The following is a 17,165-nucleotide window of genomic DNA, read 5'->3' as shown; positions in this document are numbered from 1 at the left end:
ACTCTTACAGATTCTGTTGGTGTTCCCATCCCTGATTCAGAGTGCGCTCAACTTCTTAACGATGCGTTTGTAACTGTGTTCACAGATGAAGACATTACATCCTTGCCTACATTAAGCGCACTAGTGGAACTAACTATGGACGAGATAGTCATCAGTGAGCCTGGTGTTTTATCTCTACTAAACAATCTCAAAACATCTTCTAGCGCTGATCATATGGGCTTCAATAATAAAATTTTAAGGAATACATCACATAGCATTTGCTCCATGTTAACCGCATTATTTTCCCAGTCGCTATCAACTGGCACCATTCCTAACGACTGGCGCATAGCTAAGATAATACCCATTTTCAAATCAGGTGATCGTGCTTCTCCGCTTAACTATCGTCCCATCTCCTTAACAAGTACAGTTTGTAAATTACTCGAGCATATTATACATACTCAGGTCATCAACTACCTTGAAGATCATAACATTATCTTCGATCATCAGCACGGTTTTCGCAAGGGCTACTCATGCGACACCCAACTTGCCGGATTTATTAACGATATTCATGCACAGATTGACGCTGGTTTCCAAGTTGACGCAATATTTTTAGATTTTTCTAAAGCATTTGATCGCGTTCCACACCAAAGGTTGTTGCTTAAACTTTCCCAACTGAACATTCACCCTCATTGAAGACTAAAGCCGAGTTAGATAACTTAGCACTGCGCCGAAAAATTTCCCGTCTGTCACTTTTCCACAAGCTTTATCACCATCCTTCCCTTCATGATGAATTCTTTCAGCCACCGCCAGTTATCTTTCCACGTCGCGATCATCCTTACAAAGTTAAACGCATTAACTGCCAGTCATTCCATTATGCCTATTCTTTTTTACCACGCACAATAACCGAATGGAACGCTTTGCCATCAGAGCCAAACAAACACGCACAATTAGTTTAGCTGTAAGAGAGGTTCCTTTCCTTGCAAAACCACAGTGCAAAGACGAATGCACTGGTTATGTATGTGCCCTTTCTATCTCTATCCTTCAAAGCTGGCCTGTATTGCTAACTGCACTTTAATGGCAGAGTCACTATTTTCACCTGACTCAGCTTAAAGGGACACCGAGAACAACTCTATTGTTAGCAAAATCCAATATGTGGGCATTTCAAAGAGTTGTTTGTCCAGCAGCAAAAGACTAATTTATTGCCGAGAGATTTGGATTCTGAGTTCAGAACGATTTTTCCACCTCTCTGACTCAAACTCTGGACTCTCTGATGATGTCACCTCCAAAAAGTGACGTGAACCATGACGTAAATGCGGACTCTGTGATTGTTGACTGCAAGCGGGGCTAGCAGCAGCCGAAGTAAAAGCAACCGCCAGCCACACGTTGAAGGCATCTTTTGTCTCTTCGTTGACACCAGCAGCTGGTATGGATCCCGTTCCCAATAACAAAGTTTTCGCAATAAACTCTGTTAGCTTCATCCTGCATTTCCCCAAACTTAGCCCCAGAGAGTGCACAATGCTTTTGAGGACTCAGAAAACTGGACTGCCTGGATACCAAGAGTATTGGGCACTGACGAGTTGGCAGCAAACGAGCTATTGCCTCGACCTGCAGAGTGCGGTCGTATGTTACTGCCGAGTCTCTCTCTCAACAGTGTCGCTCGAACCTTGGAACCCTCGTGTTCAGTAGATAGATGGATGTCGTTGCATGTGCCGTCCCTAGTGCCGCTAACCATGCGCTCCGTGGAAAGAATCTGAAGGGAGAAGGGAGCCTTCTTGTGAGCACTGCGCAGGTGCGTTAAGTGGCGGCTGTGATGTGTCTGCACTGTTGATTGACAGGAATACAGTAAAACCTCACTTGCGGGAAGAAACATATTATTCAAACCACCTCATTTTGAGAAATGTAACTGCTGAATTGAGGGAAAAAAACATTTATTGACAATTTCACTTTATAAAAATGCCGATTGGCATTTCTTGGCACAAGAGCTGAACAGATCCTATTCCAGAGCTCTCTGAATTCAGTCTGCGTTCGCGCTTTCTTTAGCGCGGAAGGGAATTCGTAATGCGTACGGTCCGTCGATGGCAGTGACGAAAGTAACCAAAATCTCTGCCTTGCAATTTTCAAATGCTTCACCCCTTCGCTGCCCAGTACTGTGGGAAAGCCACTGCGGCAGCTAATTGTCGCAGTGCTGCTTTTTAAACTGCATGTCCCAGACCCGGCCAATTCATATACAAGTTCATCGCTGTAGTTGATAGAAGCTTCGCCTCGTTTCCCTTATGCACCGCAAAGAAACCTCAGCGTTTCCCCTCTTCATATTGGGACCCTGCAGAAATACCCATTGCGAACGCTAGCACGCAGTTTTTATTTTTTGTTCTTGATGGCGGCGGTGGTGCTTCGCCTCGTCGCATTGAGACACCGCACAGAAGCCACCACAGTGTGTGACTGCCGCAAAAACACGTCATGTGCCCTCTCATTCGGCCCACTTGTATGTTTGCACATGTGCGCTTGGTCAATAAACGTATTATACGACCACAATTTGTCAAAATTTTTAAGCGTAGTAGCCGGGAAATCGCGTTTCTGGGAACATATTAACCGGAAAAAATAAGACAATTATGTTCATGATTTTGAGTGTACGAACCGGGAATGTATCAACGAGGTTCTACTGACAAACTTCGTCCGAGGAACACTTGGAAAGCGTTTGGGTTAACTGCTGCTCCATACTTGTAAATCATGGCACAACAAAAATGAAACCACACAGACACGAATCGCCAGACCAAGGATACTGAAACGATCTGCCTGCCTCTGGCGCCACCAAGTAAAAGCTGTCTTTAACTTGCAAAATTCAGATGCTGCCTTTTTCACTCTTCGTTGTGTGATGAAAGTGCACTAGCATTTGGAAATGACGCTTGCTTCAATACTCAGACGCGTAACCTTCATGGGCATTTGTCAGCTTCATAGATAGTGTTATTTTGGCGATGTCTTCTCACCTGCACTTGCGAAGTTGGCCTGTAGCAACGATACCTATATTTCAGTTCTAGCTTTTTTCTACGTTCCAAGAGGTGTTTTTTCAGCGAGACTGGTCTTTTTGTGATTAGGAGCTGGCATTCTATCAATACTAGCCAACTTAAAATTCTCCTCTGCATCCCACGAGACAACTTTTCCAGATAAAACAGCAGATAAGAATAGAATATTACAGCACAATAAAACTTAAAAAAATCGCACTTAGTAACAATGGGCCATGGTCTGCAGCATCTTGCATTGCTCCGCTGACGAATCAACAGTCAAGAAAATTAGCTTTTTAAAGTCTCACTATCTCAAACAAACCACAGGCAGCAAAATTCGTGACATTGTAATTTCGGCTTGCAATTTAGCTTCTTTTTATTGCTCGAAGAACGGACTACTTTTTCATCAAGTACGAATTCCGTGTGACGGCCCTGAAAGTGGGCCCTAATGAAAGTGTTAAAACAGATTGAATTTTTAATTTTGCTAAATATACATGCAAGGCCAGCAGTGAAACTTTAAAATAGTTCACTAAGAGGGAAATAACTGTTCATGTACATAAAGGTGAGGTGTGTAATTACCAATTGTCAAGTATGTTGGAATGACTATAAAAAAAAACTGCCTTTATGCAGGCATCTTTTTGTAACTGCAGCATAAAATAGTTACTTATTCTAGTTCACTGCACAGGCAAATATATAGGAAAAATAAGTATCAAAAAAGGTTTTTCAAGAAAAACTGCTAAAATGATTTGAAACATCTATGAATGCATAAAGCAGTCGAGAGGGTTACTATCTGCCAAATCCATACGCTGACAGGAAGATTTCCAGTTATAGTCCCATGTGAGGCAAGCCTTCAATGTTTACACATATAACTTGATCCCATTGTGGTTCAAGAATTCTAGCATCCTTCCCTTGCTATTGTTGAGATGACACATGGCACCATAGAAACCAAACCTCAGTGTTGGTAGGATGTAAACTGAAAAAGTAAATGTCACAAAAATCTTCCATTTATTTTCCTGTGTATCAAACTAAAACAGTTAGCTTTGGTTTCGCGAGACACTTTTAATGCTCCAACTTTGCCTTCATGTTTGGAACGGTGTAATGGGAACATGATTTCTGAATGATTTGCAAGAAAAATTAATATTTCAATAAAGTTTGAAAAATTCTTTTCCAATAATGTGATGGGGCGCTTCTACCCTTGGGTGTACAATGCAATAGCATTAGAGATCCCTCCCGTGCTTTTTTTTCCCTAGGTTTTTGCTCACAAGCCCAAATGGCGTTACGTTACTGTGTGACATGCAGGAGTGTTGCAGAAGCAGTTCCGTAGTGCCACCTGGCATGGTAGGCAGGTTATGAGGACGCCGCATGATCATGTGACCTCTAATGACCAATTAATTTTCGCCCCCCCCCCCCCGTAGGCAAGTTGCGATAACAAATTCACGCGATGTCACTCGACCAATCAGTAATTAGACTGCGATGTCACAAGGTCACATGACCTGTCTCTACCAACCAGGGATTTTTATGACACAGAGAGATGCCACTTTTTCTGAAGAAATTGCACCTTTAAGGCTATTGCATTAATATGCAGTTTTAGAAGCAACCTCATAACATAAGCTTTTAAGGCCAAAAATGAAATGCACATGTTCCTATCACCAGCTGATTTCTGCAAGTAAACTGCAGGGTTTGAAAAGTTTCTTGAGATTAGACTACACCGCCATTCACTTTCAGCAGGGTTCTTTATGTGTGTGCGAATTATGAGCTTGAATAGAGTGGCTGGGAAAACTTTGAAATGCAAATTTTGCAGCAGTGGATGAGTCTGTTGCAGAACCATCACCAACAAAGCCAGAATGATCCATGAATTAAATTTTTACCATGAATGAAAAAATCGGCAATGAGCAAAACTTGTCAAGACTATGGTAGAAATGAAAACATCTTGGGTCCAATTTCAATTCCGCATTAAAAATCGCATGAAATAAAATAAGCTGCAGTGAAACCTTGTCAATAGTGTATCAGACTTTGTGACCGCTTAGCAAAACACTGGCATAGAGGCAACAAATTTTTGGGCGCATGTTTTTTTTCATTTGGAACGATGCTATGTAAATAAAATTGTATATACGAGGACATGGCATTCGCTTAAGCCTGCTGATAATTTACGATTTTTTCCTCATGCCGTTTCGATGTGAACGCTGCATGGCAGCAGTGACATACGCACATACATGATGTGTCCAGTTCACAGAAGGCATGCAAAAAATAATCGTTCAACTATTGGGTAGGCTTGCATAACAGTTGATGTGAGGTCAAACGAATAAAGCAGTGACCATACTGCAGTTTTTTTCATGCCTTGCGCAACCTGACCGCCTTGTGTACATCACAGCGGTCGTTTAGCACTTGAAACCAGAAAAGCGAAAAAAAGGCAGTTATAAATTATGCACCGCTTGTTGGCGCAGTCCGTCTGCATGGCCATTTTTCAGTGTGTTGCGCATCATTCGAAAGTGAGAAAACAACTCAAATTTAGTTCTGTACTCTTTCAACACCATGTGTTTTCAGTTGGAACTCTGTTCTAGCAGATTTATCAGAAATCGGGTTAAGCCTCATTTCTTCCCAAAACTGCAGCTTCTGGAAAATATAACTTGCCACAACACAACGCCAAGAGCACTGCACGGGTATTAGTGGATGCCTTGTACTTGTTATAGAACTGCATTTTTAGCGCATGGTGTAACCTGAAGGTAAGTTCGAACAGTACATTTTCAAAGCGAGAGGCCTAGACAAGGTAGTGTCCAGCGTCATTGTATGACCACTACCAATGCTAATGACATGTTGAGCCAAAAGCTGGAACAAAGGAGCCAAAGGAAGAGGAAAGGCCAGCAGGGTCTCCATGGCTGCTGCATTTCCTGCGGCATTGAATAAAGGTTTAACGAAACAAAAGCAAGCAGTGTCCTGTGCATCCTGTCGTTTGTTGCTAGGAAAGAAAAACATGCACTAGATAGAGGTAATTTATCATTGTTGGTAACAACACAACATTCCCAGCTATAAAACTTGAATAGCCTGCTCTGTACCTAAGTTTGAACATTCCATGTTCAAACTTACGTAATGCCTCGATAGAGACCTTTAAGGGTAAAATAATGATGACAACCTAATTTTTTTTATCCTCCGAATTCTGGGTGGGGGGGGGGATACGAAAACAAAGGGCCACCATTTTGCTGGATGTCCAAGGGACAGGGCGGACACGGTGGATGAACTGCGACGTGTCGCTGCCATTGCGTCGAAGGAATCGGTGTAAGGGAGGCAAGTGATAGTAGGAACAGAGACGACCACAGGAAGACACCGGTGCACTCCTGTCAACAGCCCCAGGAACTTGGCAGCAGCAGGAAAAGCCATAGCCAGGACCCGTCGACGACATCCTGAAACGCCGTGGGCTTAAAGGGGCTCCGAATAAAGTTTTGGCATGCCGACGATGTTAAAGGGCGCTGGTCACAAATATCCTCCGGCTAGAATTTTTTTAATGCGTTTTGTGGAAGCTGAGTTATCTGTAGGCAAAATTTGAATTTACGCATCTTTGCACCTTTCTCCTTTCTCTCGTCACTTTTTTGCGCGCTGAAATGTTGGCACGCCTCTGTCGGTCCCACCCACTCCGTGGGAGAGGGGGCGGAGATTCCGGCCGCGGCCACGGGAGGTGCGTGACGTCATGGCAAACCAATAAAAGACCTTTGCTGCTGACGTAACGAGCTTGGGTTTCGGGCGAACACGCGGCACCGCAGGTCGCCGCGAATTTTAAATATATTGTAAATGATTGGTCCGCTTTTGAAGTACTGTACGCGGCATGAACACTCGGTGGTCTGTACTCTACATAACGCAAGGCGCTATTATAAGCAAGCTCAAATACGCTTTTCAGGAACCTTTTAATGCAGCCAATCCAAGGGAGCCTCTTGGCAGCACGATCCCTCTGCCCATCGGTCCACAGGCAGAGGCTCTTTCATTTTTATTTTTTTTTCATTCCTCACCATAATTTATGTCCATCGGCTGCCACCTCCACGATTGAATGGGGCGCAGTAGGCTTGCATCGGTGGTTCAAGGGAGGTCCACGACAGCACGGACCTAGTGTCCGATGGCTGCCACCTCCATGATTGGATCACCCGACCTCCGCTGCGCTGTCTCCCTTCACAGCTCGGCGACACCACGGGTTCCCGAGAATCCGCAGGGACATTCCCGCAGGGGGATGATGGTGAAGAGTGCTTCACCACGGACCCGAGCACCCGCGCTTCGCCGTGCGTGGCATCGCCGTGTCCGGGGAAAAGGGGTTCCTGGTGGTTGAGCCGATGCTGAGTGTTTGGACCTGTAAGGCCCCTCGGCGAAGGCAATACACCACTTTGGCCCCAGCTTCCTGTAGACGGCACCTCCGGCCTGACCCGACTGGGGGAAATCTGTAGTTGCCTTTTCCTATCCTCTCCTCTATTTTTTTACTTTCCTACCCCTTTCGCACAATTATCCTTCCTCCTACTCACTTCTTCGTTTTTCCTGGCAGCGAGGGTTAAACCTTGTGTGACCAACCACCGTGAGTTGCGCCATATTTGATTATACTTAAGGTGTACAGGTGGCGTGGGCAGGCCTTCCTTGCAAATTCCTGTCTCGTCGCTTAGTTGGGCTCCATGGTGGGTGACTGGCACCATGACCGAAAAACTTAATTTTTTGTGGCTCCCCCACTTTAAAAACAAGATCGCTTTCTCAAAAGAGGGCAGAACGAGGAAGACGACTTCTTTCAAAAAAGAAGAGTAACTTTTCCAAAATATTACGTAATCCACAGTGAAGAAGAAGATAAGCAGGCAAGAATAATATCCCCCTTCCTTGTGTTAATCTGCTTGACAGAAACATTAGGCATTGGCTATAAGCTCTCAAAAATGGCCAGCGGCGATTTATTGCTTGAACTGTGCGACAATGTCCAACACTTTAAGTTCTCCAACCTAACGTCCATAGCGGAAATCCCTGTCTCCGTGACTTCTCATCGCTCACTTAACACTGCCCGAGGCGTAATATCCTAAAATGATTTTGTTCACATCACCGAAAAAGAAATGCTCGAAGGGCCCACCGACCAAGACGTCATAGATGCCCACCGAATCAAAATCCAGGACAATAAGGAAATAGACACCAAACACTTCATCCTTACGTTCAACACCAGCACATTGCCCGACACAATTGACGTGGGATATTTGAAAGTTAATGTAAGACCATACATACCCAACCCTCGCAGATGTTTCAATTGTCAAAGGTTCGGCCATGGCTCACAGAGTTGCCACGGTCGCAAAACTTGCGCAAAATGTGTTTCGAATGATCACCAGTCTGATGGATGTGACGCAGCCCCGCACTGTGCAAACTGTGAAGGAGACCATGCTGCATACTCCAGGGCGTGTCCGTCCTGGAAGAAAGAAAAAGAGATAATCACCATAAAAACAAAGGAAAACATTTCATTTAAAGAAGCGAGAAGGCGTTTTGCGCTTACAAACACATTCTCCTTCACAGCAAAACAAAACTTCGCTGATGTGGTGCGCAGGGGCGTAGCACCACACAGCAATCCGGCACCTGCCAAGGCCGCTTTCACGGATCCTATGGCAGGGCCATCGACGCCCCAGGCAGGGTCAGCGAAAGCTGCCCTGTCATTGCCAAAGCAGGGAGAGCCGGTCCATGGGTCGGCATCCCGCAGGACTTCCCCTGTCAGGGGAGGTCTGAAACTAACACAACCGCAGCTGCGTGGTCCTCCAGCAGTTCTGGCAAGGTGATCGATATAACTCCCAGTCCGCCTGCTTTGCAGCGGCGGAACAGCTCTCTTGAGCGAAAAAAAGACAGGCCCCTCATAATGGGCCCATATCTAAGTAAATCCCCTTTCATTTCCTCTCAAAAACACAAACATGCCTTTTTTGAATTCAGTGGAATTGTAGGGGAATGCGGAATTACAGTGACATAACACATATTTTAGGGTGAAAGTTACCCATAGTTTTATGTTTTCAGGAGACCAATCTTGGTCCACAACATGTGCATATCCTGAAACATTATCAAACTTTTAGACGCGATCGAGAGCAGGCAAATCGACTCTTGGGAGGCGTCGCGATTGTCGTTCAAAGCGGCGTCCCTGCTCAAGAGATCAAGCTCATTACAAAACTTGAAGCGGTTGCAGTCAGCATCATCACCTATAAAACACTAACAATCTGTTCAGTATACATTCCTCCACAATTTGCATTAATAGCCCATGATCTACAAGAACTGATAGATGAACTTCCAGAGCCATATCTGGTAGTTGGGGATTTTAACGCCTACTCCCCTTTTTGGGGAAGCGAGCGCTGCGACTCTAGGGGGCAAACCATCCAAGATTTTATTCTCAGAAACAATATGTCTTTTAAACACGGAAAAGGCCACATACTGCTCTCCAACTTCAGGCACTGTGAGCTGGTTAGTTTGTCTTTTAGTTCTCTATCTGTTTTTAACGATTTTAAATGGGACGTTACTGACAACCCATATGGCAGCGATCACCTTCCTGTATTAACAGTTTGACATCAGCACTAGAAATCATCCCAACTAAACCGAGACATTGGAAGCTGCATTTAGCAGACTGGGAAATTTGAGCACAGGCCAATTTAGAAAATATAGCTTTAGAAAACCTCAGCATCAACGAAATGTTCCCGAATTGCATAATTACTACCGTACACTTAGCTGTTCCTCATTCTTCAGGAGTGTTGCGGCAAAAACAGTGTGGTGGACAAAGGAATGCAAGGAAGCAAAAAACAATAAAATAGAGCTTGGGGCAAATTTCGCAGATACCCTACACATAGAACCTCTAGCTCAGTACGTCAGTCACAGTGCTGAGAAAGCCTCATGGCAGAGTTACATTTCATCTGTAAGCTGTCAAATAACAAAAAAAAATAAGATTAACATTTGTTCTTGAACCCCGCGAACTTGATGCCCATCAATGCGGTTATAAAAAGGGATGCTCAACAACAGACCATTTAGTTCGCCTCAAAAACAATAAGAGAAGCTTTTATACACAAACAGCACTGTCTTGCCGTTTTCTTTGATATGGAGCAAGCGTATGATACAACCTGGAAGTTTGGTATCGTCCGCGACCTTGGCGACCTAGGTATCCGCGGTAGGATGTTAAACTGACTTCCTTTCCGACCGCTTATTTCAAGTACGCCTGGGATCAACTCTGTCCAGGAGCTTCGTTCAAGAGAATGGGGTTCCTCAGGGATGTATTTTAAGCACGACATTGTTTAGCATAAAAATGAATGCCATAAGTAAAATAATCCCAAAGTCCATCCTGTATTCAGTGTACGTTGATGATCTTCAAATAGCTTGCACATCCTAAAACGTAGCAACATGTGAGAGACAAATACAGTTGACAATGAATAAACTAGGGACATGGGCAGATCACTACGGTTTCCAGTTTTCCACACAGAAAACAGTAGCCATCCTTTTCTCGCTTAAACGAAGCATACAAGCTGACCCTTTTATACACCTGAACGGAACACGGATACCTGTCAAAAAAGAGCACAAATTTCTGGGTACAACTTTTGACAAAAAACTCAATTTCCTGCCTCATATAAACGCACTGAAAAAGAAAGCCTCCGGATCCCTAAATATATTCAAAGTACTGTCACGTGAACGTTGGGGTGCTGACAGGACGTCTTTTACAAATTTATCGCTGCATGGTACGCTCCATCTTAGACTACGGATGTATAGTTTATGGGTCAGCAAGGCCTTCATACCTGAAACGACTAGATCCAATACATAATTTAGGTTTGCGTCTTTACTCTGGTGCTTACAGAACGTCAAACATAACTAGTCTTCATGTAGAAATCAACAAACCATCGCTTACAGATAGAAGCACCATGCTCACATGCTCATACATTTTAAACATCCGTTCACTGCCCAAACACCTATGTTGCCCAATAGCCGCAAAGTGCCCATCTAGAACACTGTTTCACAACAAACCGCTCGCTATCAGGCCGCTCATTCTGTGTATTGAAGAGATGTGCCAAAACCTCGGCGTACTAGATACATTACCTAACATTGCTCGGAGACGAGATCCACTGCCTGCATGGTACAATTTTCCTGCAATCTGTGATCTCACTCTTACACAGTTTCATAAGAAACAAACTCCGCAACAACATATAGTACAAGAATTCCTTGCACTGGAAGAAAAGTACAGTAGTTTTATACAGATGGTTCAAAAATGGACACTGAAAAAAAAAGTAACTCAGTTTTATAATGAATGCATTCCTTTTCATCCAGCACTGCTCTTAGATGATAATGCCATTGTTAACATACATTCTGTTTTTAGCGTTTTAAAAGAAGCAGCGGTGCTTGAAAAACTAAATCTTGAACCACTGGCTTGCTTTAATACATGATGCACCTCAGCCGCTTTCTCATTCCTGAGAAGGCTGAGGCTTTTTATTTCAGATTCAGACCATTTTATTTCCTTTCAGTTGAAAGTGGAAGACGAGGCAAAAGGCATGGAGCCTGACAAGGCCTCGACTCCCATCTTTAGTTCGGAGCAGTCAAAATTTCAATACATTTGCAGGGATTTCTCCTGATGAAACGGTGTACACATAGGCATAAAATAAAAAAGTACATATGAACACAAAATGCTGGAAACTGTGTGCTCGCAGAGGTGCGCTGCCTTTTGGGTCAATAATCTGGCTGCTTTTCCAGATTTTTGTTTGTAGCAGTGCGCTTTGCTGCAGATGGCTGCTTATCCGGAAATTGCTTTAGCACCTGTCTTATCTCATGGACTTTCTTTATCACGAACTCTTCTTAAGCTGCATCGCCTGATTCCTTGTTCGCTAAGTCTTGTAAAGCAGCTCCAAGCAAAGTACGGATGTTTTCAATACCACGACTTTGCGGCTCAGGGATTGCATCAGCCTGGATGCTGTCGAGAAGTGCCTGGGACTCATATAGAGCGAATGAATCATTTTCGGTTGAATTCGAAGGAAGAGCTGCGCTTTTTTCAGTCGATCCCTGAGTGCTTGAATTGTCTTTTTCACGCTCCCATTGAGCAACTGCATGCATATGCTTACACAAACTCCAGTGCTGCTTGTAATCCAAGAATAAAAATTGCAAGGTGTGGATACATATGTTGCATTGTTTGCAACTGTAGCTGCACCCTTATCATGGTATGCTGCCCTTTAGTACAGTGTGCTTAAACTCTTGCAAAGATTGCGACTGCACCAGCCACCATCCATCAGGTGATTCACTCGCGCCAGATTGAGCGAGCTCGACACCTGTGCAGTGCTTCTTATAGCAGTCTGCTGTCTGGTGGCTTGCCATGGGCCTCACATGTGAAATGAGCTGCTTGATGAGCCGATCATTCGTAAATTCCAGTAAAGTATGCAGCAATTTGTCCAGGCGCTGGCATTGCTTTCTTCGCAAATAAGCAGCCTTTAGCTCATTGTGCATTGACTCTATGTGATTGTTTGTCGTGAGGCCAGTACCTTGCCTATAGCAATGCGCCCACTGCTCATGACGCTTCGCATAAGACTTTTCGAAATACTTCACAAAGTCTTTGCACTCCCCCACAGACTTAGCCGCCAGAAATTTTTGAAGAAGAGCCTGAAATTCTGGTACGCTTGGGCAAGCCATCAAAGTGTGCAGAGTGTCTGACCAGTTTTTTATTTTCATCGCCACTAACTCTGCTAAGTTTGGAGGTCCAACTGCGTCTTAGGTGCCAGCTGCAGAGCAAGCGTCTCTGAGGGATCCCCATAACCTTTTGCCAAGCATTGCAATATGCTGCTGCATCGTCAGACATGAAGGCCTCACAGCAAAGTGCCTGACCAATACTATCTTTTAATGCCTGAAAAAACGAACCATAGTTTCCTCCGATGTGCTTTGAGAGAGGAGATAAGCACAAGGTATGCCTGACCAGTCAGCCGCAATTACGAGCACTGTCATGAGCAGAAACCCATAAGAATTCGTACCATGCGTCGTGTCAACACATACAGCCTTGGTGCCGTAGTGCAGAAGCATTTCCCTTTGAGTGCAAGTCATAAGGGCCATGTTAAACTCCTTGATGTCTTTTCGTGAGAGCAACTCGTTATCAGCATACAACAGAGCTGAATCTGTGCTTTCCTTTAGATCATGGATCCACATCTGCATATTGACAGTCATCGGGATCTCTTTGCTCCTCATTTCCAATTTGGTACTTGTACTTTATGTTATATATATCTTTCGTAGTCAAAGTATGGAGCCTGTCCAATGCAACTTCAGCAAATGAGTGCATCTGCAAGAATCCTTCTAATGGGGACTCCTATACCGAGCTTTTGTGCTATGGCAGCCACTTCAGTGGCGGACATGCGCAGGTGTGTCACACTCTTCTCATGGCCATAGTGCTCGGCCTGGTACTCAATGGTTACCGTTTCACCATCCTGAGTGATAACCATAACAGCAAAACAATGTTTGTTGCATTTCACACTGCCCACTGCCTTTGGCTGCCGTTTACCTTGTCCAGACTGCACAGCTACTCCGGTACGGTGGCACTCTAGGTACCTCTTTGTCGCTACAGAGGACAAACGCGTCACCCCTCTCTTTGCGATGAAGTGCGCTTGCTCCTTCCTTTCAGTTTTTTCCTTCCAGGCTTGAAATTCTGCAAAAAGAAAAAAAATTATATATTTATGCAGAGACCACACAATGAGTGCATTTGATCTGCTATGTTCACAACCATTTACATGACATTCTTCAAGCCTTAAGGCAGCCAGCTGTAGGCTTTGACCAAAAAGCGGAAGTTGATCACTCTCTACACGACACAGCTACTAAATGACTGCTCAGACTACTTTGAAGACAGCACATCGCCACGATGGCTCGATAGTTATGGCGCTTGGCTGCTGACCCAAAGGACGCGGGTTCAATCCCAGCCGCGGCTGTCGCATTTTCTAGACGCCAGTCTACTGTGTCCGACGTCAGTGCACGTCAAAGGACCCCAGAGTGTCCCTCATAGTCCGAGTCACTTTGAGATGGTAAACCTCCATGAACGTAAAACCCAAAACGCTACCAACACTTCACTACTGTCGCCAGCCTAAGCTTTAAAAACGGTTCAGTGCACTTTTTAAAGCAGGCGTCATGCATTTTACAAATCCAGCAACCTGTAAATAGCCTACGAAAGATCAACACTAATCCTGAAAGGGCACATTATTACGGTATACCACCTACCGCTGTGTAAAAATCTTAAAGATTACCATGCCCAGTCTTCAATGTGTTTACACTGCATGCATTTATTTCAATTTCACTTGTCTTTCATTTCATGCACCAGAAAGACCGCTTCCGATATAAGGTGAACAGTGGGGCTAGTTGATGCATGATATACTAGTGACAACAGCATCTAGAGGATGGAGGATAAGGGACACAGCACGCGCTCTGCACAACACAGCACGAGGGCTTCAGACAAACCTTCCCTGTACGCAAGCTAACATATTCCTTCATGCGTGCATACACAAACAAAACCTAAGAACATGTGATTCTTTCTCACCTGCAATGGAAGAGAACTGAACCGTGCTGCGTCTCGCCATAAAGCCATGCTCCTGCTCGTGGTGCTGCAACAGTTCACGACGGTGGAGAAAAGCATTACAACAGAGGTCACATGCGAAAGTTTTCTCACGAGCTGATGAGCCCGCAGCGGCAGCGATCCGGCTGGCGTAACTTAAATGGCGGCCAGGCTGCGGTACCAATGTTGCCAGACTGCACGCTAGACATCTACAGACGAGTTCGACGGACACAGTGTTGCCACTTTCTCTCCATCCTCCTCCTCATACACACGCCCCCCCACCCTCTCCATCCCCTTTCAGATACCGTATTTCACGCTACGTAAGGCACGCGCTGTAGCGTGTTCGCCGCTGGGCTTTCAGATGCCGTGGATAATTCTAGCACCCTTCGCGAAGGGTGCGGTCGCTATAGCCGGCACGCTTCCGACGGTCTCTGGGCAGGCGTTGCATAATTCCTGCACGCTTCCGACGGTCTCGGGAACTCCCAATTTAAGCTGCACTGCTTTGGCGCGACCGAAACTTTCGCTCTGCGCGGCCGCTATAGCCGGCATGCACACGAATCCGGCAGGCGTTGCATAATTCCTGCACGCTTCCGACGGTCTCGGGAACTCCCAATTTAAGCTCCACTGCTCTGACGCGACCGAAACTTTCGCTCTGCGCGGCCGCTATAGCCAGCATGCACACGAATCCGGCAGGCGTTGCATAATTCCTGCACGCTTCCGACAGTCTCGGGATCTCCCAATTTAAGCCTGAGCCGGTTAGCCGGCCGCTAGGCGGTGTATGCATACTGGTGTGGCTTACTTCAAAAAAACTGATATTTGAGCTAGTTGGTGCACACTTCTGGGAATAACAGCGCTGAGACGAGGGACAAAGAAAGAAGACAACAGGACCGGCGCTCAGAAGCTCAATTCCCAGAACCTCAATTACTACAGCATTTTAACCACTTGTTAAAATGCAGGAAATTTTGTATGTGCTAGCTTCTTTCGTGGATGGTTATGAAAGATTGCATACATTAGACGAATTGGTGATCTTATAATGTTTTTGTCCGTGCATACCCACTGCGCTCTAACGAGCCTGCAAGGCACTGAGAGTAAAATGATTGTGTTTTACTTGCCTCTGATGTGAGATTGCATAATTGAGACCGGCAAGAAATTGCCACTGTGGCATGAGAGAGAATTCGGGCGGAGCGGGCAGCAGCGCCTCTGCCTAGGCAGCTCTTGGTGGCTCCGAGAGGAGCCGGTAAAAAAAATAGCGACAGCGGGTGCTGTCGCTGAAGTCGGCGTTGCAGAGTCGACTTCAATGGGGAGTGCAGATCGGCGACAGCGGCTGCGTGGCGATGGTTTAGAGCGGGTAGCGCCGTGCAATCGCCTCCGTCAGCCGCAGAAACGGGTCCTGGCACTTGGTGCGACCGTTGATGGATTGCCACCACTGCCAGGATAGGTGCGACTGCAGCAAGACCCGGGAGGTCTTCTGCCCGTTCCGCACAAGCTTACGCTTCACCTTCTGCCACGCACTCTCGATCCTCTGAGTGTTGGCCCCTGTGAGCGGGTCGACGAAATTGGTGGTGTGGTTGACTGTGTGCCAGTCTAAGTTTAAGGGAGCTACGTTCCCGTCTTGCAGGCTGGGGATGCAGTTGTAGGCGGCCCATTCGTCGCTGTAGACAGTGGTGCCTGGCATGATGTTGGCGGCGATGATTGGGCCCAACGTTGCGGCGTCCCTTTTCTCCACTTGGAAAAGTCTTAGCTCTCCAGTCTGTGACCACACCATCCCGAACACCCACGGGCCCTTGTCGGCCACACCACCGTAATTGTTGCGGTGCCTCGGGGGTACTGCATCGCCGGTCAGGAGCCGACCTCTGTTCGCCTTTCGCTTCCCCCGCAAAAGTGTCTCGTCTATCTGCACCTCCTGGCCGACTCCTCCCATGGGGGGCCGCGCTTGGAGCTCTTGCTCGAGAACTTCTCGGATGTAGTTTGCCAGTCGCTCCTGGCGTCGTTCCTCAGCTTGAAATCCTTCAACACGAGCTCCCGTGTCTGGGTAGAAGTGAGGCCCTTCGCCATACAATATGTTATCCATATTATTTCCCTCGTTGCCAACTTGACATTGGGGCGTCCGAGGCGGTCTTTGCATGGAAAAAAAGAGCCGTCGCCTTGCGCGCCTTGCAAAACGGCGGTGCCGTTCAGCTGGGATAGCTGCCTTCTACACTTGTTGCAGCGGAAGCTGGGTCACTTCCCTTTCGCAGATTTCTTATTAAAAGTCACCACTTCGCCTTCGCAGCTAGGACTCTTGGGGTTAAAACCAAGGTCCTTGCAGACACCCCAAAACTCCGATGTCGCAGGCCGGCCTCTCTGGTTGTTCGATGGTCGAGCAAGGGTCAACTCCGGCGTCAGCTTCAGCTCCCGGAGGAACGCTTGCTCCGACTCGAAGCTTCTGATGGCCAGATGGACCTCGCCAACCGATGGGTCGATTCTTGCACTCGCCATATAGCTCTGATGCTAGTGCCAAAAGGAGCGGTGCAGGATGACACGAATGAACGCTGAAAACTCGCAGTCTGGCAACATTGGTACCGCAGCCTGGCCGCCATTTAAGTTACGCCAGCCGGATCGCTGCCGGCGCACTTTGGCGGCGCCGAGAGCAGCCGAGAGCAGCCCTCGGTCCTCCGTTACAGTGAACTAGA

The 17,165-nt window shown here is 46.2% G+C and overlaps 2 protein-coding genes across 4 annotated transcripts; both read right to left on the bottom strand.

The window, feature by feature from the left end:
• Positions 1-681: 681 nt before the first annotated feature.
• Positions 682-14,661, bottom strand: LOC144116255 (uncharacterized). Of its 3 annotated transcripts, none has more exons than XR_013311807.1 (4): positions 14,479-14,661; positions 13,456-13,599; positions 6,977-8,385; positions 682-6,376 (listed from the first exon to the last, which is right to left on the bottom strand). XR_013311807.1 is itself a non-coding variant. In XM_077650972.1 (4 exons), exons 1-3 carry the CDS (start codon positions 14,516-14,518, stop codon positions 8,252-8,254), a joined length of 318 nt encoding a protein of 105 aa, XP_077507098.1. In that variant the 5' UTR covers positions 14,519-14,661; the 3' UTR covers positions 682-7,276; positions 8,208-8,251. The 3 variants fall into 3 exon arrangements, 2 of the variants coding, with proteins under 2 accessions (XP_077507098.1, XP_077507097.1); XM_077650972.1 differs by having other exon boundaries at positions 682-7,276; positions 8,208-8,385; XM_077650971.1 differs by having other exon boundaries at positions 682-8,385.
• A 1,133-nt stretch (positions 14,662-15,794) lies between these two features.
• Positions 15,795-16,603, bottom strand: LOC144107506 (uncharacterized). Its single transcript, XM_077640537.1, has one exon. The coding sequence runs from the start codon at positions 16,562-16,564 to the stop codon at positions 15,833-15,835; it is 732 nt and encodes a 243-aa protein (XP_077496663.1). The 5' UTR covers positions 16,565-16,603; the 3' UTR covers positions 15,795-15,832.
• Positions 16,604-17,165: the final 562 nt, after the last annotated feature.

Source organism: Amblyomma americanum, chromosome 1 (genome assembly GCF_052857255.1).
Source record: "Amblyomma americanum isolate KBUSLIRL-KWMA chromosome 1, ASM5285725v1, whole genome shotgun sequence".
Taxonomy (NCBI): domain Eukaryota; kingdom Metazoa; phylum Arthropoda; class Arachnida; order Ixodida; family Ixodidae; genus Amblyomma; species Amblyomma americanum.
This window is presented reverse-complemented; position numbering and strand designations above follow the sequence as displayed.